This window comes from Chiloscyllium punctatum, chromosome 10 (genome assembly GCF_047496795.1).
Source record: "Chiloscyllium punctatum isolate Juve2018m chromosome 10, sChiPun1.3, whole genome shotgun sequence".
Taxonomy (NCBI): domain Eukaryota; kingdom Metazoa; phylum Chordata; class Chondrichthyes; order Orectolobiformes; family Hemiscylliidae; genus Chiloscyllium; species Chiloscyllium punctatum.
Window position 1 is genome coordinate 90,797,644 of NC_092748.1, and position 26,349 is coordinate 90,823,992.

Below are 26,349 nucleotides of genomic sequence, written 5' to 3' on the forward strand. Positions count from 1 at the left end.
TAGAAGGCAAAGGAGTCAGAGTTATGCTTTAACTATTTGAAAGAAAAGTCCTGATTGAACCATCCCTGGTGTCCTGCAGGCAGTTCTAGGCACTATGTTTTTGAATCATCATAGAATCCCAACAGTGTGGAAACAGACCCTTCAGCCCAACAAGTCCACATTGACCCTCCAAACAATAACTCACCCAGACCCATTCTCTACCCTATTATCTACATTTTCCCCTGACTAATGCACCTAACCTATACCACCCTGAAAACTATGGGCAATTTAACATAGCCAATTCACCTAACCTGCACATCTTTGGATTGTGGGAGGAAACCCACGCAGACATGGGGAGAATATGCAAATTACAAATAGACAGTTGCCCGAGGTTGGAATCGAACCCAGGTTCCTGGTGCTGTGAGATAGTAGTGCTAACCGCTGAGTGACTGTGCCACCCAAGGACGATGGTTAAAGTTATAAAGATGGTTGAAGTTATAAAGGAGAACAGCCTTCAGTAGATGGCAACTGAGGAGAGATCAATGTTAATTTTTAATCCAAGGTTGATAAATTTTTGTAATCCAACAGAATAAGAGGATCTGGGGAGAAAGATGGTTTTATGAAATAAGGTTTCAGATCAGCCATGATCTTATTTAGTGAAGCAACAGGTTTGATAGACTAAATGGTCAGCTTTTGTTCTTATGTTCCTATGAGTATTTGAAAACTTTGTGCAAAACTTTATATTCTAGATTCAGTTCACTAGCAACATCAGATCCTGAGTTCTTTCTCCTTCTGACCCTATCTGTTATTTGTTTGTGAGGCAGTATGCTTCTGGACAGTAAATTACATGCATCTGAGCTCACTATTAACTATTAACAGTAGGAAGTTGACTAAACAATGACACTGTAAATTTTCCATGGAGCTGCAGATATCTAGTTCAAACTGGATGACCTTCTGCATAGAAGCATGAGTTACTCACATGGATACTGTGGTGGGCTAGTGTCAAGCAGCACTGCACAGCAGTGGAGCATTTCAACTGCATGATTTCAAAATTAATGTAAATGTAGTGATCCTTATTACAGTCATAAGTATAGTCCGGTGTTTTCTGCCATAACATTTCATGGTTCCTGCTGTCCTTTGGATATTATATCAAAAGTTCAGATCATAGAGGAATATTTCAATGTGGGAAATGATATTTACTTCATAACTTTTTGGAGAGCCTCTTATGTGTCATGCTGCTTTTAAAACTGGACATAAAGTATTTTCAAAAATTATCCGTGAATAGTTACTTCACTCAAATGTGCAGGCACTCCTCAATCTGTATAATTATGAGAAAAGCTTAAAAGTTGGCCTGAGAGGGTGAAGGGTTCATAGACCAAAGCAATTATTGTGTTTCATAGATAAATAGAGATTAAAAAACAAGATGTGTTTGTCTAACCTTTCTGGTAAAATTCATTTAAATGTTATGATTATCTAACTAGATATAATCTCAGTGCTGACAAAGTTATTGTGAGACCGAGAAAGACACATCAGAAATATGTATGCCAAACCCAAACTTTCCAATCAACCTATCATTTCCACATTGCAGAGATAATTTTTGGCTTTAAAGGTTGAATACGAATTTAGCTGCACCAGTTTTTCAGGTTGCTGAGCTCTGGCCCAAATTTTGCAGTATTAAATGATGGCACAATTATTTCTCTGAAGATGACGGCAAGTTCAGGAGTCCACACACATTCAAATTCAAAATAACTCTGAAATCCATATGTTTCTTGCGGTGAGCTTGTTCTCTTCAGTAAGATGCACTGTTGAAGTTGCTGAATACTGCAAGCATTTTAAAGTCACCCAACTAAATAAGCTTCCCCTTGAGTGCTGTTAAAATCCCTGGACAAAGTGTGCCTTTGTAATGAGGTGCCCCTGGATTTTTAACAGCATACATTGTTTTGAACAGCCTTTTTACAGAGAATGCTGGCTTGCCACTGACCACAAAATCTGGGCCCAAGAGGTCAGTACAAAATGGGGACAATTCCACAGTTGGGCACTTTCAGCAAGAGTGGCACTTACCCATTGCAGATCTGAACGTCTATAGACCCTAATTAATTTCCACTAACTTTTTTTTAAACTTTAACTGAAATTAAACAAATGATGTTGTTTCATTTGGCTTCGATAGCAGCACAACCTCTCCTCATGCCTCCCGTAATGGAGGACTAGCTGGACCACTGAAAATTAACAAAAGGACATTTTAAGACTCTTATTAAGCAAACAAGCTAAAATTGACACACATCAAGCACTATTTATTAGGCATCAAATAAATCAAGCAAAAGAAATGGTATTTTTTTTAACAGGTTTAAGCAATGGTGAAGTGACTTTCAATTCTTTTCTCTGCACACCGCATTTCTGGCAGATATATAGATATACAGGAATCAGTTTCCACTTCTCAATGTTACACCACGCTCTAATTTTCAGTGTCCTTTGGAAGTCAGTTCATTCAACCCGTGCCTTGCAGATTTGACTTCCGTTACAAAGGCCCATTCAGTACCTGTTTGTTCCTTAAATCTCCAAAATCCCCATCTGCTCTGTTCCTCTTCATGAACACAAATAAAAGATTCCTACCAACATCTTGCTTCCATGCAGCAATGTCTTCCAGGGTCTGTGTTTTATAAAACAGCAGCACACATTATCTTTGCCAAGATGTGAAAAATGTCACTTGAATTTCAATAGGTTTCAGTTTGCGTTCCTTATCGTCATGACAAATGGATAACATTGTCCTGTCTCAAGGCAAGATTCCCTATGATCCAGTTAATTTTCAATATCATCACAGAATCCCTATAGTGTGGGAATAGTACCTTCAGCCCAGCAAGTCCACACTGACCTCCAGAGAGTATCCCATCCAGACCCATCTCCCTATTACTCTACATTTTACCCCTACAAATACACCTAACCTACACATCCCTGAACACTAAAGACAATTTAACACGGCCAATTCACCTAACCTGCACATTTTTGGATTGTAGGAGGAAACCCTTGCAGACATGAGGGGAACATGCAAACTCCACAGACAGTCGCCTAAAGTTGGAAGCAAACCTGGGTTCCTGGTGCTGTGAGGCAGCAGCGCTAACCACTGAGCCATCGTGCTGCACCTGTTTCACCCTAATTTAAAATAAACATTTTACTGGTAAATTTCCTGTAAAGCCCCACACTCAAAACACATGAAACTCTCCCAAAGTTCCTCAAACAATATCACCAAGATCAGACCAATTGGTTATTCAGTAATTTGTTTTTTTATGATGCCTTGTGCATATATTATCTACAAGCTATACCCATACAATAGTGATGGTAGTTCAAAATGCCTTTCTGGTTATAAAGTAATTTGGAGTAATATGTAAGTTTCAATTGATGATTTTATGTCCATAGTGTTTTGTTGTTGAGATGCTCTCTTAGCCAAAAACTATTATGTAAGTATGTTGTTGTTGATGCTTTCAGCAAAGTTTAATTGGAACACTTGATACAAATTACAATGCATGCTGGATGTGCATAGCACAATGTTCAAAGTTTTACATCACAGGATTATGTGGGGTTGCTGCGGCTCAACAGGAAACCATTTTTGTTTAACCTGTGGATCAGCTTTTAAAAAAAATACCCATCCCACCAATTAGTGATGTACATCTAAAAGCAACAGCCTTTAATTAGGCAGCAGGGTTTCCAATTCACTGCAAGGTGAGTGCATAGCTTATGCTTGCAATGGCTTTGCTGAATTAGCAACAGTTTTTCAGCTAGCCTTTGGAAAATATTACACATAGCAAGAAACCATGGTCCATGATTCTATGTTCCAGCATCGTTAGCCTAGGATTATAGATTGTCTCTATAATAATCTTAAATTGATGGATCACTGCTTTTTCCAGTTGTGCTTGACAAGGAATAGCTTTGGCATTTCCTTTCCCCTCTTTTATGTTATTAAATTTATATTACTTTTCTGTCTGTTGCCAAAAGACTAATGGGTGTACAAAGCCTTTCTCTGTAAAGATGAATTCTTGCTTAGTGCTATTAGGCTATAATTTTTAAGAAGTAGTATCCTGTTTGTGTTTAATTTGGCATGTATTTTTGGGATTCATATACAGTTCATAACAGAACACCCCACATATTTTATCTTTGACAAATTATTTTGTTTCTGCTTTGTATATTTATCTCCCTGCAAGGATGCCAGTAATGTAATCCAATTGATTTGTGCAAGCTTTTTTCACTTACCTTTTATTTGAAAGCATACTGAAGCTCCAGTTAGTTTATTTCTTGTTTTTTTTAACTCTTTAATTACTGTTGTCAATAAAATATGGAGCTAATGCTTACCAAATGTTCAATTAGATTCTGTGGCTGCAAAATTTGTTTGTGTATTTTCTGGTTCTTTGGATGCTGCTTCAGGCACAAAATGGCATGTGTGCCACATACAGCATGTCAGAAGGGTGTCACATTGAATGCTCTTTGGGGTAGGTCACTTGTGTGGGACATTGTGAGCATTTGCCGCATGTGTACAAAGTATGCAGATCAAGACATCAGTTCACTTCCAACACTGATTTGACTCAAGTGATGGTATTTGCAGTCTCCAGTTATCACTCAGTCCCAAACTCACACTGCTGAATATACACCGATTTCTGAGCTTTGACTGCAGCTCTCAGACACTGGATGGTTCTGCTTGTCCTTTTGTAAAAGCAGAGACATCAGCTGTCAGATAGTCATAGAGTCATACAACATGGAAACAGACCCTTCGGCCCAACACTTCCATGCCAACCAGGTTTCCTAAACTGAGCTGGTCCCATTTGCCTGTGTTTGGCCCATATATTTCTAAACCTTTCCTATCCATGTACCTGTCCAAATGTTTTTTAAATGTTGCAATTGTACCCACGTCTACCACTTCCTCTGGCAGCTCTATCCATATGCACACCACCCTCTGTCTGAAAAAGTTGCCCCTCAGGTCCCTTTTAAATCTTTCCCCTCTCGTCTTAAACCTCTAGTTTTGGACTCCCCTACCCTGGGGTAAAGAATTTGGCTATTCACCTTATCCATGCCCCTCATGATTATAAACTTCTATAAAGTCACCCCTCAGCCTCATACGCTCCAGGGAAAAAAGTGCTAGCCGATCCAACCTCTCCTTATAACTCAAAACTTCCAGTCTTGGGTAACATCCTTGTGAATCCTTTTGTTGCATCCTTTCCAGTTTGAAAACATCCTTCCTATTGCGGGACAACCAGAATTGTCTTTTTCCCCATCAATATCCCCACCTTAATCCTGTGCAGCAGAGCTTGTGTGAAATTTTGCCTTCTGATCAGCTATCACCTCTGTTAAAGCCCTTCCTTACTATCTGACAACAGACAGTACAAGAGGTTGACAAGCTGTCACATTTCTAAGGCCATCAAAGGACCGGCAACAAATGCTAGTCTTGCCTGCAACCGAGCATCTAATGATTGGGAGACAAGTTGTGAATGGGAGTTGGGGCAAAAATAAGAGATGCATATTTCAATCATCTGTAGCTTATAAATTCAAAGGCAGTGTAGAGTGAGGGGAAGTGGAAAGGAAGATTGGGTGTGATTGTACTGTTATCTTTGATAGTTTTAGCCCTGCCTCTGATCATGTTGCCTGTTATGGCTATTCTATTAAAATAGGAGGTGGTATGTGACTATAAGTGTGATTCTCCTGTATACTTGCAGCTACCAGCAGTTGTGCACTAACTGGTCCTGGAGCAGAGAGGGGAATGTGTCAGTGAGTGTGATGCAATATATTTACATGTTGTCCCTGTCATAACTGAATATCTGATGATGTGTGGGATTTCAATTTGAGGTTTCCAGTAGTGCCAGGTGTACATAGGTGAGATGAAGCTATGAATGGAGTTTATGAGTTACGGTTAATAAGATTGTTTGTAGTTGAGTGATGAAAGGTTGTTGAACTGAGCAGTGTGAGAGGCACACGGTAGGGCATAGTATCTAAAAATGCATCACTGACTTTGACAACTCTAGTGAGGTCACTGAAATTCTTGCAAAATTACATCCAACTTTTTAAGTTTGCCTTGCTAATGTTGACCAGGAAACTTAACTGCCTTTGCAGGCTTCCATCTGGAGCATCTCCTGGTCCACTGTGGATAGAGAACCTATCCATCCATCCATCCATCCATCCATTCATCCACTCCTCCTGCCCACTTCCTGCACCAAGGCATTTGTCATATTTTATCATTAATGTTGCTGGAATTTAGTTTCAAGTTTCAAAGATTCCTGCAAGACTGTGCTTGTCTATATTCTTTTCTAATTCATTCATATATGTGCCAGATTATAAGATGTAGGAGCAAAAGTAGACTATTCAATCCATTGAATCTGCTCTGCCATTCAATGAGATCAGGGCTGATGTGATCATCTTCAAATCCATTTTTCTGTCTTGCTCCAATAACCCTTAATTTTCTTACAGATTACAAATCTGTCTATCTTAGCCTTGAATATACTTAATGGCATCTATTGCACTGGGCAGTGAAGGGTTCCACAGGTTCACTACCCTGTGAGAGAAGAAATTCCTCCTCATCTGTCTTAAATGGGTGACCCCTTACTTTGAAATTACAGCCTCTGATCTGAGACTCTTCCTCGAGAGAAATATAACCTTTGTGTATCTACCTTATGAAGGACTTAGTACATTTCAATAAAGGTACCTCTCATTCTTCTGAACTCCAATGAATGGAACCCCAACCTACAAATCTTTCCTCATAAGACAATCGCTCCATACCCAGGTTCAACCTAGTCAACCTACCCTGGATTGCCTCCAATTCCCGTACAGAGGAACCGCGATTATCTGAACAACATGGGCAGGGAAAGTTTTGTTTGGATAACCAAATGCCAGATAATTGAATGCCAGATAACAGTTTGCCAAGCATCATGACCTTGTGATCTTGTTCGGATAATCTGAAATTGACCTTCAGTTACCTGTTTTTTTTTGTCCCATTCCCTTTTTAAATAAAGCTGTTACATTGGCAGTTTTCCAGTTGTCTAAGACTTTCCAGAGTGTAAGGATTCTTGGAAGATGACTAACAATGGCAGCTCACCACCACTTTCTCAAGCACAAGAAGGCATGGACAATAAATGCAGGCTGAGTTAGCAAAGCCCACATCCCATGAATGAATAACAAAAGCTGATTGGTGAGGGCTCAGCTTTAACGTCTCTTAATGTCAAATGTTCTGCAAGAATCAATGTTTAGATTCAGACAATACCAAGAGAGTAAAGTGTCAGATAGCAATCATGTTTTACAGTGGAGGAGGATTCGTAGGAACAAACTTAACTTTCAAAGTAAGAACAAAAGAAAATTATGTTTATTTATTTAATTTAAACAGAAGGTAAACAAATCAAACTTCAAATGAATTTTAGCTCCTGTAATGGTTCACCTGGTGAAAGGCCGCAAGTAACCAAACCATATGAACCAGCAAGGTTTGCTTATCTGACTGCTTTTTGTTGCAAAATCAGATGAGCTCTGTGAATGTAATGGGCGGGGGTTCAGTAGTTGAAAATTAGCCATTCTTTCAGTTAATAAGAATGTAATCAAGCTAAGTTATCATTAACTTGTATCAAATAACTTATTATATGAATAATAATTCACTGATATACCAGAGGATAGTCAGTGCCAACAAAATTGAAAGATCAGCAAGGCTTCTGTCGAGGGTAAAGGGACTAAGACTGATGTTTTCAACACTGATTTGGATTTCTTCTTTATAACAAATAGCTTTTACTGTAAGCTAAAGATGGGTAATTTCTGATAAAATTATAATTCTTGATTGCAATGATGATGATCTAAAATTGCAGTTTTTCACTTTACAATGTGCATCTCTGGGCTCATTTGGAAGCACTCTCACTTTTGATTCAGATGCTTCAGGTCCCATTTCAGAGACATAAGTACAAAAATCCAAGTGGTCCAGTACAGACAGTGTGTTGTATGTCAGAGGTGTCATCTATCACATGCAATGTTCCTTCTAAGCTGTGCAGATGAATAGTTGTTCAGAGGGTCCATGCACACCAATCAGTGTGTTAACATATTGGCTTTCCATTCCAGAAGCTGTTACCATGCACAGAGTTCAGAGTCCGCTTGTCTGTAAATGAACTGTTAAAACAACGCCCTGTTTACCCCATCAAGCTGATTAAAAGTCTTGTGGCAGTATTTCAAAGAAAGACAGGGGAGTTATTTGTAGTCACCTGACCAAGGGGCATTACTATAAAAACATAAATCATCTGATCAGTCTCACGTTGGTATTTGTGAATGTTTCTTGTGCATAATTTGACTCCTGGTTGACTACATTCAAAAATATTTAATTCGCTGTAAAGTACTCTGGAACATCCTGAGGTCATAAAAGGTGTCAGATAAATGCATGTTGTTCTTTCTTTTACATGTAGGACAGATTTACAATGCATGTCTCCCAAATATTAGTTGAGGCCAACAACATTAATTCCTTTTAAAAAAAATTTCTTTGCTATTGTGTGTCTAAGATGCTAGAATCACTAAAATGAACAACTGCTGTTCATTGCCAAGCATACTGATAGATATTTTAAAATAGTTGTCCTTACAGAGCTTAATACACTTCCACCTTCACCTTACTTATAACTTTAGAAGCATTATAAATGGAAGTAAAATTCTGCTTTACTAAGTAGCAGACAAATAGATATGAGATATTGGTAGAGTCACCAATTTCCAATTAATCCTGTTTCCTGAACAAATACTTACCAATAGCACTGAACACTGTAATAAACCCCATTATCTGTAATCTAGGTTAAAAAAATCAGCTGCCCTCGCTGCCCCGAATGGAAAAGGATATGATCTACAATGTGGGAACGACTCATTTGATTGTTTAAAAGACTTATAGACAATAGACAATAAACAATAGTTGCCATTCAGCCCTTCGAGCCTGCACCGCCATTCAATATGATCATGGATGATCATTCCTAATCAGTATCCTCTTCCTACCTTATCTCCATAACCCTTGATTCCACTATCTTTAAGAGCTCTATCCAACTCTTTCTTAAATGAATCCAGAGACTGGGCTGCCACTGCCCTCTGGGGCAGAGCATTCCACACAGCCACCACTCTCTGGGTTAAGACGTTTCTCCTCAACTCTGTCCTAAATGGTCTACCCCATATTTTTAAGCTGTGTCCTCTGGTTCGGCACTCACCCATCAGCGGAAACATGTTTCCTGCTGCCAGAGTGTCCAATCTTTTCATAATCTTCTATGTCTCAATCAGATCCCCTCTCAGTTTTCTAAACTCAAGGGTATACAAGCCCAGTCACTCCAGTCTTTCAGTGTAAGGTAATCCCGCCATTCCAGGAATTAACCTCGTGAACCTACGCTGCACTCCCTCAATAGCCAGGATGTCTTTCCTCAAATTTGGAGACCAGAACTGCACATAGTACTCCAGGTGTGGTCTCACCAGGGCCCCGTACAGCTGCAGAAGCAACTCTTTGCTTCTATACTCAATTCCTCTTGTTATGAAGGCCAGCATGCTATTAGCCTTCTTCACTACCTGCTGGACCTGCATGCTCACCTTCATTGACTGGTGTACAAGAACACCCAGATCTCTCTGCACTGCCCCTTTACCTAAATGGATTCCATTGAGGTAGTAATCTGCCTTCCTATTCTTGCCACCAAAGTGGATAACCATACATTTATCCACATTAAACTGCATCTGCCATGCATCTGCCCACTCACCTAACTTGTCCAGGTCACCCTGTAATCTCCTAACATCCTCATCGCATTTCACCCTGCCACCCAGCTTTGTATCATCAGCAAATTTGCTAATGTTAGTGCTGATACCATCTTCTATATCATTAACATATATTGTAAAAAGCTGCGGTCCCAGCACTGATCCCTACGGTACTCCACTGGTCACTGCCTGCCATTCCGAAATGGAGCCATTTATCACTACCCTTTGTTTCCTATCAGCCAACCAATTTTCAATTCAATCTAGTACTTTGTCCCCAATACTATGCGCCCTAATTTTACTCATTAACCTCCTGTGTGGAACTTTATCAAAAGCTTTCTGAAAGTCCAGGTACACTACATCTACTGGATCTTATAATAGTGGCATGCAGACTTATAATAGTATAACTAAGAAGTTTGCCTTTCAATGAGTTTGGTCATCTATAAGTATAAAGGTATTACAATCTGTAACACTGCACTATTCAGTGCAGTTACCAAACGCAACAAGATTTTAACTAACTTTATTCTCATACTCCATGTTTGACATTGATACACTTTCTGGATTAGTCGAGTTTAGATTTTCCTCTTTCATGTTTACTCAAGTATTGTTTCATTATTTTCAGAGTTCTGAAGCCTTGTTTTCATTATCATTTGCCAATAAATGCCACATGGAACATTTTGTGCAGCGAATAGCTTATTATTCTATTGTTTGAAAAGCACATCTGGTCCCTTTCAAACTTGTTTATAACTCAAAATATATAACGTGTTTTCTTTATTAATGTTTTGTTTTCTTTTATAAATGTTTATTATAATGTCCTCAACTAATGCATTCTTTTATATTCTTTATAATAAAGAGGATACGGATGTCACAATGTTTTATTTACATCTCATTTTCTTCCTGTATTGCTGTATGTTCTTCCGTTTGAGGTAAGGATAGACAATAGACAATAGGTGCAGGAGTAAGCCATTATGACCTTCGAGCCTGCACCACCATTCAATATGATCATGGCTGATTATCCTTAATCAGTATCCTGTTCCTGCCTTATCTCCATAACCCTCGATTCCACTATCCTTGAGAGCTCTATCCAACTCTTTCTTAAATGAATCCAGAGACTGGGCCTCCACCGCCCTCTGGGGCAGAGCATTCCACACAGCCACCACTCTCTGGGTGAAGACATTTCTCCTCATCTCTGTCCTAAATGGTCTACCCCATATTTTTAAGCTGTGTCCTCTGGTTCGGCACTCACCCATCAGTGGAAACATATTTCCTGCCTCCAGAGTGTCCAATCCTTTAATAATCTTATATGTCTCATATAAGATATCCCCTCTCAGTCTTCTAAACTCAAGGGTATACAAGCCCAGTCACTCCAGTCTTTCAGTGTAAGGTAATCCTGCCATTCCAGGAATTGACCTCGTGAACCTACGCTGCACTCCTTCAATAGCCAGAATGTCTTTCCTCAAATTTGGAGACCAGAACTGCACACAGTACTCCAGGTGTGGTCTCACCAGAGCCCTGTACAGCTGCAGAAGAACCTCTTTGCTTCTGTACTCAACCCCTCTTGTTATGAAGGCCAGCATGCTATTAGCCTTCTCCACTACCTGCTGTACCTGCAAGCTCACCTTCATTGACTGGTGTACAAGAACACCCAGATCTCTCTGTACTGCCCCTTTACCTAAATGGATTCCATTGGGGTAGTACTCTTCCTTCCTGATCTTGCCACCAAAGTGGATAACCATACATTTATCCACATTAAACTGCATCTGCCATGCATCTGACCACTCACCTAACTTGTCCAGGTCACCCGGTAATCTCCTAACATCCTCATCACATTTCACCCTGCCACCCAGCTTTGTATCATCAGCAAATTTGCTAATGTTATTACTAATACCATCTTCTATATCCTTAACATATATTGTAAAAAGCTGCGGTCCAAGCACTGATCCATGCGGTACCCCACTGGTCACTGCCTGCCATTCCGAAATGGAGCCGTTTATCACTACTCTTTGTTTCCTATCAGCCAACCAACTTTCAATCCAAGTTAGTACTTTGCCCCCAGTACCATGCGCCCTAATTTTGCTCACTAGCCTCCTATGTGGGACTTTATCAAAGGCTTTCTGAAAGTCCAGGTACACTACATCAACTGGATCTCCCTCGTCCATCTTTAAAGTTACATCCTCAAAAAATTTCAGAAGATTAGTCAAGCATGATTTCCCCTTCATAAATCCATGCTGACTCTGACCTATCCTGTTACTACTATCCAGATGTGTCATAATTTCATCCTTTATAATAGACTCCAGCATCTTTCCCGCCACTGAGGTCGGACTAACTGGTCTATAATTTCCTGCTTTCTCTCTTCCACCTTTCTTAAAAAGTGGTATAACATTAGCAACCCTCCAATCCGCAGGAACTGATCCCGAATCTATCGAACTCTAGAAAATAATCGCCAATGCATCCATGATTTCTCGAACCACCTCCTTCAGTACCCTGGGATGTAGATCATCAGGCCCCAGGGACTTATCAACTTTCAGACCTAACAGGCTCTCCAACACCAATTCCTGGCAAATATAAATTCCCTTCAGTTCAGGTCCTTCAGCCACTGTTACTTCAGGGAAATTGCTTGTGTCTTCCCCAGTGAACACAAATCTTCTGCCATTTCTTTGTTCCCTGTAATATATTCCCCTGTTTCTGTCTTCAAGGGCCCAATTTTAGTCTTAACCATTTTTTTGCCTTTCACATACCTAAAAAACTTTTACTATCCTCCTTTATAACCAGGATGATACTGGTTGGATGTGTCTCTATCAGCACTGTCAACAGACCATCATGACATATTCCTTCAATTCAAGATGGAGTAATTTAATAATATTTACAATTTAGCCAAACCACTATTGCCACTGCTAAAACTAATTTGACTTTTACTTTGTACAGTTAATTATCTTTACGTTTAAAATAAAGCTCGAGCATACAATGCATGCAATTTTAATATGTCAAATATCCTTAAAAATATCAAATAAATGGAAATTGAATATATTCTTGATGGCAGTGGATTCTGCCCCAATAAACATGTTGACTATAAAGACTAATTGATCATTAAACCTGGGAAAAATGAAAAGCAAGGAGATTCTTAGGTTCAACAGAATGAATGAGAATCAAAAGTTTTTTTTGTTATCTTTATATTTTACTCATCAAGAACCAGAAACTAATTGCAATCAGAATATACACCCAAAAAAACACATTTACATCTGCACTACATTCAGATGCTAAACAGTAATGCATCTGTCAACATGCACACCCATAAAAAGATACAGTGAATGAAGTTCCAGCATTTTGTATCTAAAAACATGCTTATTTCAAATTTCTGAGGATTAGGAGGCATAATGTGGTCACAATAAGTGTTTGTGAATAAGGCTATAACATTTTAAATGCACTTCATACTGAATTAATTGTATCCTATTGTGAACAGGAGAGAAATCTGTTTAATTGCTGAGGGGTGAGGGGGCATGACCCAGCCACAATTTTGTAAACATAATCTGCATCTCTAGCCAAAGGCACTTTATTGGACCCACCAACATGAATTTCAAAGCTTAAGGCAAGAATTAGGTGAACCTGTTGGAACTTTTTCAACAAGATTGAAAAACATAATCAAAAAATTCAGGAAACCAGATTAAAAGTTGATAGTTTAGGGTCTTTTGGGGGGGCTTTGCACTCTGAGTGCAAACTTTATCATTGTAAAAGACAAACTCAAAATATGGTTGTGTGTTAGCAAGGTCATTGGATTAGTAACCCAGAGCCCCAGGCTAATATTCTGAGAATTTAGTTTGAAACCATTGTCAGAAGATAAATTTGAGTTTTCAGAGATGATGGTGGTACTTATGCTGGCTTTCTTCCCAAAATGCAGTGTATTCCTTTTTTTTCATTCATGGGATATGGGCGTCACTGGCTAACTCAACATTTATTGCCCAGCTCTAATTGCCAAGAGGGCAGTTAAGAATCGACCATATTGCTGTGGGTTTGGAGCCACATGTAGGGAAAGATGGCAGTTTCCTTCCCTCAAGGATATTAGTAAACCAGATGGGTTTTTCACCGACACTCAAGAATGGATTCTAGACTGTTTTATTGAACTCAAATTCTACAATCTGCCATGGCAGGATTCAAACCTGGGTTCCTTGAACATTACTTGGGTCTCTGGATTAACAGTAAAATGATAATACCACTAGGCCATTATCCCCTTCCAGGCACCTGAGACTGCAGTGAGCCAGATGTCAATGTCAGGCTGTTAGAGTAAGGGCACCTCTGGTTGTCCTGGGGGAAGAGGGTGTTCTGCCTGTGTACCAACCTATACAGCAAGACCTGCAGGGCCTTGCCCACAGGGTGTAAAATTTCCTTTGTCATGTCCAGTGCAAATGCCTGGAAGTACATGAGACCATCAGAGCTTGTCCAAGTACACAACAGTCTGTTAAAAGTGATGCCAATACCATGGTGACAGTCAATTCTAGAATATCCTAGCAGTGGGACTTGTTCCAGGAAGATATGGAAAATCGGAGATGGAATTGGAGGTGAGGGATGCTACAGGAGCAGGATGGATAGTTAATGAGGCATTTTGATAAGATGCTCACTAGGACTTGTAGCAAAAAAAAACACAATAAAGCTCAACAGAAGTGCACTTCGCCAAAAATAAGATTCAGCTTTCAAGTCTGATCATAGAAGCATAGAATCCTTACAGGCTGTTCTGCCCATTGAATCCACATAATGGACATCAAAGAGATGGCAGACCAGTTGAACAAACACTTTGGATCTGTCTTCACTAAGGAGGACACAAATAATCTCCAGGAAATGCAAGGGGACAGAGAGTCAAGCATGAAGGAGGAACTGAAGGAAATGGTATTGGGAAATTGATGGGATTAAAACCCAATACTTCTTCAGACCCTGATGCTCTGCTTCCAAGAGTACTTAAGGAAGGGGCCCTGAAAATAGAGGATGTATTGGTGATCATTTTTCTGCATTCTGTAGACTCTGGAAGAGTTCCAATGGACTGGAGGATAACCAATATCAACCTCCTGTTTAGGAAAGGAGGGAAAGAGAAAATGGGGAATTATAGGCCGGTTAGCCTGACATCAGTACTGGGGATAATCATTAAGGATGTAATAACTGAGCATTTGGAAAGTGGTGACAGAACTCAGCGTGGATTCACTAAAGGAAAGTCATAGAGATGTACAGCACGGAAACAGACCTTTGGGTCCAACTTGTCCATGCCAACCAGATATCCCAACTCCATGCTTTATAGATCTTATGGAATTTTTTTGAGGATGTGATCAGTAAGGTAGGCAATGGTGAATCAGGGCTTCCAAAAGGCTTTTTACAAGATTTCACACAAAAGATTAGTAAGGAAAATTAAAGCTCATGGTATCAGAGGGAATGTATTGACATGGATGGACAACTGGTTGGCAGACAGGAAGCAGAGATTTGAAATAAATGGTGGTGTAATGTGATGCTGCAGATTTCAGTGCTGGGACCTCAGCTGCTCAGGATACACATTAATGATTTGGATGAAGGAATTGAATGCCATATCTCCAGGTTTGCAGATGACAATAACTGAGTGGCAGTGTGTGCTGTGAGGAGAATGCTAATAAGCTGCAGGGTGACTTGGAAAGACTGGCTGAGTGGGCAAACACTTGGAAAATGCAATCTAATTTGGATAAATGTGAGATTATCCACTTAGGTCACAAAAACAGGAAGGCAGATTAATATTTGAATGGTGGTGGCAGTTTCGGAAAATGTGAGATGCGATGAGACGTGGGTGTCATGGTGGAACAGTCGTTGAAGGTTGGCATGCAGGTGCAGAAGGCAGTGAGGAAACCTAATGTCCTGCTCTCCCACATAACAAAAGAATTTGAGTATCGAAGTAAGGATGTGTGGTTGCAGTTATACAGAGCCTTGGTGAAGCCAGACCTTGAGTATTGTGTGCAGTTTTGATCTCCTAGTCTGAGGAAGGACATTCTTGCTATTGAGGGAATCCAGCAAAGGTTCACCTGACTGATTCTCAGGATGACAGGACTGACATATGAGGAAAGACTGAGTTGACTGGGCTAGTATTTGCTGGAATTTAGAAGAATGAGGGGAGATCTCATAGAAACATATAAAATCCTGATGGGAGTGGACAGGCTAGACATGAGAAAAATGTTCCAAATGTTGGGGAAGTCCGGAACAAGAGGTCACAGTCTAAGAATAAGGGATAAGCCATTCAGGTGTGAGATGAAGAAGAAGTTTGTTCACTCAGAGAGTTGTGAACCCGTGGAATTCTCTCCCACAAGACGCTTTGGGGCCAGTTCATTAGAGGAAGCTGGACATGGCACTTGCAGCTAAAGGGATCATGGGGAGAGGGTGGGAATGAGAGACTGAAATTGCATGTTCAGCCATGATCGTATTGAATGACGGTGCAGTCTCAAAGAGTCAAATGACCTACTCCTGCATCTTTTTTCTATGTTTCTATGTTTCACCCAGAATCTCAAAACGGCAACTCACCAGACCCACCTCCCTATCTTATTACTGACCCATGTCCCTCTAAACCTTTCCTATTCATGTACTTATCCAAATGTATTTTAATCGTTATAACTGCACCTGCATCCACCAATCCCTTTGGCAGTTCATTCCATGCAGTAAACACACTCTGTGTAAAAATGTGGCCCCTCAGGTTCTTCTTAAATCTTTTTTCCTCTCATAGAATCTTTACAGTATGGAAGCAGGCTATATGGCCCATTGAGTCCACATCAACCCACTGAAGAGCATCCCACCGAGATCCAACCCCGTACCCTACTGCTGTAATCATACATTGACAATGGATAATCCTCCTAGCCTGCACATCCATGGACGCTATGAGCAATTTAGAATGCCCATCCACCTAACCTGCACATCCTTGGACTGAGGGAGGAAACTGGAGTACATAGAGGAAACCCACACAGGCATGGGGAGAATGTGTAAACTTCACACAGTCGCCCTAGGGTGGAATTGAACCCAGGTCTCTGACACCATGAGGTAGCAATGTGAACCACCGAGCCACTGTGCCATCCCATTTGATACTTTCAAACTTCTGCAAGCCAGAAGACATAATAATTTTCTCATTTTTTGCACTTATAGTCAGAATTTCCCACCAACATATAAATGATTTCAGAAGAGTAACAGTATTTTTGTGCTTTAATGTGGCATTTGCACTCACCATCCTTGAGGTCTCTTTGATTAAGACTGCCAATTTAGTACCAATTAACATTGAATTACAGGCAGTTGCTGCCATAGATTCAAACCCACCAGGAACCAGATTGAGATTGTACATTGCTTAATTCATGTTACTTCACCCGTTGTCTTGCCCCAGAGCATAAATCCAAGTGAAGAGTAAGAACGTCCAGCTTTGCAAACAAAATATTTCCTGCATACAAAAGAGTGAACTTGTGGGGTGGAGCACTACAGAATAAGCAATTATTTAAATATAAAGGGGAATCTAAATAATTTAACTGATCTTTCAACTTCTCAGGCTGGTTCACACAATGCTAGATTAAGCCATATCTTAAAATTCCAAGTATCAGTCTTTTTAAAAAAGCATTCCCCGTGTTTTAATTATTTCCCTGGTATTGTAATTAATGGTCATTCTTAAAAAGCATATTAGTGACTAATAAACTTGGCCTGTTTTATTGTCATATTTGCATGCATTATATGAGAGGTTGGTTTTCTTAATTTTCCCAATTCTGTCACATTGTTATAAGCTAATCTAAAAATGTTTTTTGAATATTCCAAGAGAAATTGTGCACCATCCTCTGGTACTATTGATTTAAAAAAGACATATAGGAGTGTAAATGTTGTCTGATTATTGTTACACCTCATGCTGGAAATCAAGTCCCACTAAACCTGAAGTCATCACAGAAGTTACAGATTTTTAAAAGTATTCAGGATTCCCTAATTCATCTGTCTTTTTGACCCAGATTGATAGAAAGCAGAAATCTGGCTTCTGTAGTTAACAAGAATGAGTAATCATTTAAAATAAATAGATTCTAACTACAGTATGAATTCTATTAGTTGAAATTCTGACCTCTTTATAAACTCAACTCATCTATACACACAAAACATGGACAGGAAGAAAATGTCATGGCGGGCAGGAAATACTGGGAAGATTGTTCAGTACTCCTTGTCGACAGGGTTTATTGAGATGTTTCTTGTGCCAAAATGCTGCTGCTTAGATTCATAGACTTGCAGGGATGTACTTGAAACTCCTTCTCCAGATACATCCAAGTGTTCACAAGTGACAACGAGTAACAGGTTCCTACTTGTAACAATTTTTGAGTTATCAATTAAAAATCACAACATACAGCAAATGGAAAGGTGAAATATCTAGCAATCTTCAGGCTTGAGTTGCTTTTTACTGCAGGGTAAAAGCACAGCTCTTTTTCCTTCAAAGGTCCAATGGTTTCTCCTAAAACATTCACACCCCAAGTTGTTCAGCTACCAGGGAGCCAAAAACATAGTTGTTGGCAGGTAAAAAGCCTTTGATCACTAGTCCAGAGGCCAATCAGCGACCAGCAAAAGCTCCATTTATGCACACCCCTTGGCTTCAGCTCATCCGCAAACTAGGCTTCCACTTTTGCTTCAACAAGCAGCTGTGTAAACAGTACTTGCAATGAGTGCCGGGTGACTTGCTTTTAAAAAGTGCAGCAATCTTTAAATGATCCTTGTCTTTTTAAAACAATTCTTTTCCTTTTCAGTTCACAATTAAAAATAAACAAAAATAATAAAATGCCATTCTAGCATGATAACCGGAATGCTATTATCATGTTCTTTGAATAAAATTAGCTTAAATTAATCATGCTTTGACTGGTTTGGGATTTACAGAAGCTAATGTTACACAACGTCTCTTAGAAAACAACAGCAACTTGTAATTATAAATACTTATACCCAACTCAAGATGCATCACAAAAGCAGGTGTTCATAAAGTTAATCGCTTTTTGCAGTGTTACAATCTAGCAGATGTACTGAAGCATATATATCCTAAGTAATATGTTGCAGGAACAATCCTACAATTGCCACAATGCTTGAAGTCTTAAATCACCTTTCACTTCAGTTTGCTAGAGGAAGAAAGGCATTTTCTTAAGCTAAATTTGACTATAAGAGAGTTTATAACATTATTATTTGATTGCTGCCAGATATGAATTGATAAGGGTTTGGAGGGATATGGGCCGGGTGCTGGCAGGTGGGACTAGATTGGGTTGGGATATCTAGTCGGCATGGACGGGTTGGACCGAAGGGTCTGTTTCCATGCTGTACATCTCTATGACTCTAAGTCTAGAGGAATAAATCTGTATTTTAGAGATATATTGTTTGGTGGGGGTTTTTTTCCCAGTGTGTCACCTTGGCTTAGTTGGTAGCATTCTTATTTCTAGGTCAAAATAATATGGGTCTAAACCCAGTTCATTGCTTTAACTGTATCATCCAAGACGTAACTCCAACATAGCCCTAAGATGGCATGGCATTAGAATGTTTTTCCTCAGATTAAGCATTAAGTCTATCTGCCATTTTCAAATATGAAAGATATTTTGACAATCTTAGAGAAAATTAAAGCTTGCTTCACAACCTAATCAACCATCCTCTTCCAACAATCCAAAAATAGATTATTGTTATAATTGAATTTGGTGCTGCTATATGAGCTTGCTATGTATAAAATGGGTGATATATTTTCCTACAAAACACTGTTCACATCTTTGAAAAGTAACACTTTGAACTATTTCTGCATTTGATGTAAAGCTTTATTTTATACATGTTCATTAAAGTCAAGTTTCCAAAGACTGTACTGGGCCTGGATAAGGTTAACTGGAACAAACAGTGCCAGATTTTCACACTGATCTTCAAGTTCTGAGTTTTAAATATGAACATAATCAAATTTATTAACATAAATCTCATCTCTGTCTCTAACATGCATTTTTCAACATGTATTCACCCACATTAAGTGAGTTTCCAGCTTTTCTTGAACAACATTGTTAAATTACATATGGAAGTATGTAACTGTGTTAGATTATTCAGAATTTAAACTAAGCTGATACTAATGAATGGTTAAAATTGTATTATTCCTAATCATTGCAATGCTTCATTTTTATGAGCTCAAGTTTCAACTAAACTCTGAAATACATTTCATTCTCTTTGTTGACTAAAGCAAGCTACTGTCTTAATCATGTTAACTTCTCTATCCCTTTTTTTTAAAATTCCAGGATTATAGCGAAAGCACTGGTGAATCTCATGTCATCGCAAAGTTTAGGCATCGTATTTGGACCAACTCTTATGTGGCCTGAAAATGAAAGCTCGAACATGGCAGTGTTCATGACATACCAGAACCAGATAATTGATCTGATCCTCACAGAGCATACTGAGATCTTCGACCCATAGGGAAAATGAAGATGCCTCTTGTTCAGCGGGATAATAGTGTACTCCAAGGACTTGTGTTTGGTGAATTTTTGGATAAGACAGTGTGTGGTTCTGCTGCTTGTTTATTTTTTGTATCCTCCCTCAATGTGTTTTCATTTGTATTAACCTATATAGTTGACATATACCTGAGGCTAGGTTTTTTTTTAGTCCACTATACAATCACTGATTGATCACTACTTAAGTCATTCTCAAATCAACGGACAACTGACAACTGAATTTGAAATTGCTTTCCTCAATCAAACTCCAACTGGGACAAAACAGCCTCCATTTTCATGGAGTTACTGAAATCTTCTGATTTTTATTGTATCTATTGGTCAGCCAGAATGTAGTCAGAATCATAGCTGCATGGTTAATTAACAAAACAAGATGAAAATACAACAAAACTCTGCATCCTAATAATCAAAAAAAAGTTATAAGCCATTTTAGCAAAAGTCAGGTGAAAAACTCACATTAATTATATTAGCAAAATTATGGTTTTTTAGAAGAATCAAACTTAAATTATAAAGTCATTTTAGGTTTTCATTTCCAAGCTGTTCACTGTTAATACCGACTGAGGCATTTGCTAAAATTGGCATTATTCCTTTTTAGAAACACATTGGTCTATCAGCAAGTTCTTGTTTTTGATTGTTCAGGACATCTAAAACATAAAAGAGCTGCCCATTGAATTGGCATTTGGTTCTAAATGGTTACAACATATCCAAAACTCTGCAGCTTTTATGCAAGCATGCACCACGACCCACTCACTCATCACCCCTGTCCTCACTGGTCTGTATTGGCTCCTGGTATCAACAAAACCTGTAGTATAAAATCTCAATCTATTTCAAATGTACTTTATTGAATGTAAGACCAGAATGCAACTTGCCAAACTCCCATTTTAAAAGAACGAGTGAGCCACCATTCAGACAAGCAATTTTCTCATCCTTCCATCCATCTCTCTCCCAGTCTGTTCAGCAGAAAGGTTGGGAACAGTACTTCAAGCAATGATTGTAGGAGTGTGGAACACTCTCCCATGAGCTATAATTTTAAATCAAAGGTCAATAGAATTTAGCTACCAATGTGTAAACTCATATGGAGTTTAGGGCAGACTAGAATCTATAGCAACCATGAAAGATGGAACAAACTTGAGGGACTGAATAACCTTAATTCTATTCTTAAGACTCCGACTCCCCATGGCTACAGAACACCTTGCTTTAGTTGTTGATCTCATATTATCCCAAATCTAGCCACTGCAATCTCGCTGGCCACTTCTTCATTTACACACCTATCGTAACTGTGGCCGAATGCACAACACACTGTTTCTTCCCTCCAGAGATCATCTACTTCCTGGAAATGAGGTTCAAGGACCAAAATCAAGGGTGCTGCATGAATATATGTATATTTTTATATCTAAGATTGTATTGACTGAAGACAATGATTGGATCAAACTGTCTAGTATATCCCACAAGGGTAAGTAGCCCCTTAACACTCACTACCTGTGATTAGACATACTGAATTAGTCACTTTATAAATATCACATGATGTTCAGCGTGAAATTGATAATAGCCCAGTATTTGCTAAATTAACTTATTTCTATGACTTAAGTTAATTCAGTATATTTAATGTATTTCTTTTCTCCAACCCCAAACATCCAAGTATATTGAAATATTCTTGGGTCGATACCTTTATGGATAGAGTTTTGCTATTTGAGTAATGGGAGTAATTTCACAAACAGAAAAGGTACTATGCATAAATTTTGGAATTTGGATGTTTAATTTCCTACTTTGCTTCTCGCCCTTGTCAGGTTGACTTTTCACTTTCACAAACTGTCACATGCAGCTGGTGGGAGGCATTCAGCTCGTGCCAGACAGTTTGCTTTGTGTCAGACCAAATTCTGGCTGTTTCTCCTCACTACTGTTAGAAGTTGATTCCTACCTACTAATCTGGCTTTGAACTGCTAACACTTACTCTGCATAGGTTGTGGAATTAAAGGTGTGAGGCAAACAGGTCTAATTCTCAGCCAGCGCTGATGTTCTTGTCAATAAACCACTCGTGATAGGGTGTGAATTAAGTGTTGCAGTTACTAGTAACATTTAGTATCAATGAAGCATTTCCAGTTCATTGTTATGCTTGATACAGTTCAATAACTTTCCACTGTCAGCTATAATTAATGGATGGCAAGTCTAAAATGCTCGTGGTAGCACAGAAGTACGGATCTTTAGAACAGCAATAAAGTTATTTGACTTTCAAATGTTTGCTGTGGAGAGGTGACTTAAGAGGCAGGTACCTACCTGATAGGTGATGGGAAATTGGAACCCACTGGCTTTTGTTTTAGTCTCCAAGCTTCAACAATGGACAACTTTCCTGCCCTATCTCCTAATAAGAGAATACTGAGGCTAAGTTATTTTCAAAGTACTAAAATTACTAAGTAAAATTATACCTTACAAACCTTACAAACACCAATTTGCATAGCTCAGACCAGGCCTGATTGCATCAGCAAGTCAACAATATCTGTGAAGTATTGTAAAATCAATAATGTTGTTGATACATTAATTAATATACCTGAATTACAACTGAATTAGAATATAATTAGAATTCAACACATAAAATCTCATTCCATTTTAAAATAAAAGTACGGTCATCTCTCATTCCTCACACCTTTTTGAGCTTTCAAATCATCAGTTTGATTGAGCAAAACTGGTTGGATCATGATTGGTCACAGAAGAAAAGATACATTGTTTGCGTTCAGTATTTGCCTTTTTCCTGGAATAATCAAACCTCAGGATGAGAAAGAAATGTTGTTGCATGTTGTTCCTTTATGAACCAGTTGTACATATGAATGTATTTTTCAGCCTTGTATTCATTTGTTCGGTTACATAGAAATGTAAACACAGTGAGGGAAACTGTTTATAAGATTCCAGGTATACTTCCCATGGTCTTTCAGCACTGATAGTACACTGTTCAGTCAAACTGACAATTTTGTTATTGATTATAATCAAACTTGATTCTGCAAAGGATAGTTACGAGAAGGAGAATGGATGCAGAATTATTGGTTTGGTTTTTAATACTAAATTGAGACTTCTGAGATCCAGTTCAATTTTAAAATTCAATGAAAAATGGAGACAAAGGCTTTTTTACTGAAAATATATGCTCTAGAATTGTGCCTGACTTATTTTAGCTGATTTTTGATTTTATGTAATGATTATAAATGGGTGCAATCTTTTAGGGGTCTAAGCAACATGGGCTATGCAGAGATTTATAGCAGAATCAAACAATGAATGCGATGAGGCCCGATATAAAGATCATCTAGCACCATCTATTAGGCTTTTCACAAGCGGCCAGCTGAGATTCCCACTAGATTCCAAATGATGGTCATTATTGCTTGTTAAACACCTTTATTAAAGACCTGAAACACCTCATTAATATGCACACTCCCACCTTGGCAAACTCACCAAATAGGCCAGATGTTGGAAAAACTTGACAAGGAAACCAGAGTTGGCACCTGGTAGATTTGGCTCACCGCTTGCTCTGATTTGGATGACACCAAGCACCAACATCCCAAAGCATCTCCACGGCCACCAGTAAAACATATACATGCACATGAACACATATACACACACCACATCCATGGACATTGACATTCAACATGTGTCAATCTGTAAGTACTCTCATTAATGTACTTATAAAATGGTCCTGCATTTCAATGCTGCACCTCAAGCTGCACCTGCAGCTATCATTGTAATGTTGTTGCAAGGACACTGTGCTCAGAGACACACAGCCAGATCTTGGAATGGACTAGGCTGCAACTATGGGCTCTTCACATGATATTAGAGAGCATGCTCACTGCATCCATTCTTTGTACTGCCTTGATGTGTTGTTTTGCACTTTGCCAATCAGTCATACTAGTCTCATAATACTGCAGACTTGCCTTGCCATTTAGCATAACCACAAAGCCAGGAAGCTTGCCATAGTCGACAGCAGGTCTCAATCAAGTCAAGGGGGATAGTCTTCAGTCAGGGGATCTTGACACAGTAAGTCAAGGGCAGTCTCCGTACCAGTTCAGGCCCTGCTCAGGGCAATCAGTGTTGGATCTTTACTTCATTAAAGGCAAGGAGCTGAATGACAGGATCTTGACTCTTGCTGCCTATTGTAGGCTGTCTTCCTCTTGTAATGAGAGAGGGCCAAGTATTGCAGGCGGTGAAAGTGGGTGGCAAAGACATTACTATTTATGCAAAACGATTGAACAGTCAGCGCAGAGGACATGCATGGTTCGTGCTATCAGGGGTTGGCTTGTGTGAGAACAAGTGCAGAAAATGTTGCAGGTAATAATGAGAGTCATAGAGCATGTGACTTCATGGAAAGGGGGTAGAGTAGCGCAGACACATTGAGACAGATTGAGTATGAGGAATCAGAGAAAAGATGGTGGAACCAATCCTGTGCAGTGGAGAACAACATTGACATTCTTCTTACATTGCTAGGCATTCCACCTGATGGCTGAGAGTGCACCAACCGGGTGGAAACCTCAGATCAAGTTGGCATGTTCTGGTGTCATGGCCTTCATTGCTACTCTTGGAGAAGGAGGGAGTTTTACATTTGCACCCCATCCAACAGAGCCTCCAGGACTTTGCCCACAAAATGGGTCATCAATTTTCCCCACCTGTTGGGTCCAGGTAAAAGTCAGCAACTTTACAGGACAGCTTCAGACTGACAGTGCTTGTCTGGGCACACATTGGGCTTTTAAATATGGTGCAGCTGCAAGGAATGCTGGTGAATTCTGGGATATCAGATAAGTGTCAACCTGTTGTGGGAATGGCCTGTAGTAAGATGTGTTGTGAATCAGACAGGAGAGACACCACAGGAATATGGTAGATAATGAGGCAGATTTGATAAGAAAAAGCAAAATAACTCGCAAAGCCTCATGGTGACAGACATTCCAAAAAAACTCAACATAATGTGGACTTTATCAAAAAAAAGATTCAGTCTTCATCGAAATTTGTTATCTTGCATGCAACCCATGTTTATTGTTTCAATTGCAGAAATAAGTTCTTTAATTCTCAAACCCGTTTTGCTGTCCAGTAAAAAACATTACAGTCCAAGCTTTGCCATGTTTTTCACCATGTTATCTTTGTTTTGATAGCAAAAATAAAAGCTTAGCTGCTTAAGCCATTAATACAGTCTGATATTTTGTTTATGTTTTGTAAATTAAGATATCTTATTCCTAATCTCTTGCTCTCTCACTCCAGGTATTATTTTTAACCCAATAAAATATTTAGCCCAACACCTGTCACTTAGTTTCTACAAATGTTACATAGGATCATTGAAATTGCTAAATGATAAAAGAATCAAGATTTGTTTTATAAAGGGTCCATCTAGTTTACTTTACACCAGACTCATTTAATAGATTAATAATGGAGTAATTGACTAATAATGGCAATTAACCTGACTGCACCAGACACCAAGATTCAAGGAAAACCCCAAAGGTAGGAAACTTTGGGAACTATATATCCTTCTTCACCATTTTCCTGCTAAAGCTGATTACACTGAGCATTAGTCATGATTTAAATTACTCATATCTTGTAAACAGAAATATTGTTTTCTGCAAATCTATCCAATTTACATTTGAATGAATCAATGTTAATTTCTCCCACTGTCTCCTGAAAGAGTTTGTGCCATAGAATGCCCCTTGCTCACTACCAGTTCAGCAGATTAATTTGGAGTTTAACCACATTCAAGCACAGGCCACGTCCTCCTTAGTTTCTCACTACTGGAAATAATCCTCTCTAATCTATGGTCCACTATATCTAGTACCTTAAAGTCCTAACAACATCAATCACTTCACAGAACAATCCTCTTTCAAATAAGAGAATGGATTTGAAATGATCATTTGGAAGTGTACAAGTTAAGAGGAAGTGAGGACATGACCTCTTATTCCCATCTCTTCCCAGCTTTGGAGAAACACTTCTTCCATTCAATAAAATTTAAAGCAGGGCCAGGGAATTAGTCTTGAATGAACATAAAGGCATTTAAAGGTAAGTTTTAATTACAATGTAGATATGGTCATAGGTTGCCAAGTAAAGATATATATATATATATTCAAGGAATTGAATAGATAGGCTGAATTTTTCTTTCCAAGTCTTCAGTGCAGAGTCAGAGAAAGTTGCACGTTCATACACCCTGCCCAGGAAAATATTTGGATCTATGTTCCAGGGAGCCATTGAAAATGGGGTCATAGTC

At 39.0% G+C, this 26,349-nt stretch overlaps 1 protein-coding gene across 2 annotated transcripts in view; it reads left to right on the plus strand.

The window, feature by feature from the left end:
- arhgap15 (Rho GTPase activating protein 15) overlaps positions 1-25,353 on the plus strand; it is a 753,427-nt gene extending 728,074 nt beyond the window's left edge. For both annotated transcript variants that reach the window (XM_072579728.1, XM_072579729.1), the window contains exon 15: positions 19,926-25,353. In XM_072579728.1, coding sequence (XP_072435829.1) covers positions 19,926-20,100 — 175 coding nt within the window. In that variant the 3' untranslated portion in view covers positions 20,101-25,353. The remainder of the gene's footprint in view (positions 1-19,925) is intronic.
- Positions 25,354-26,349: the final 996 nt, after the last annotated feature.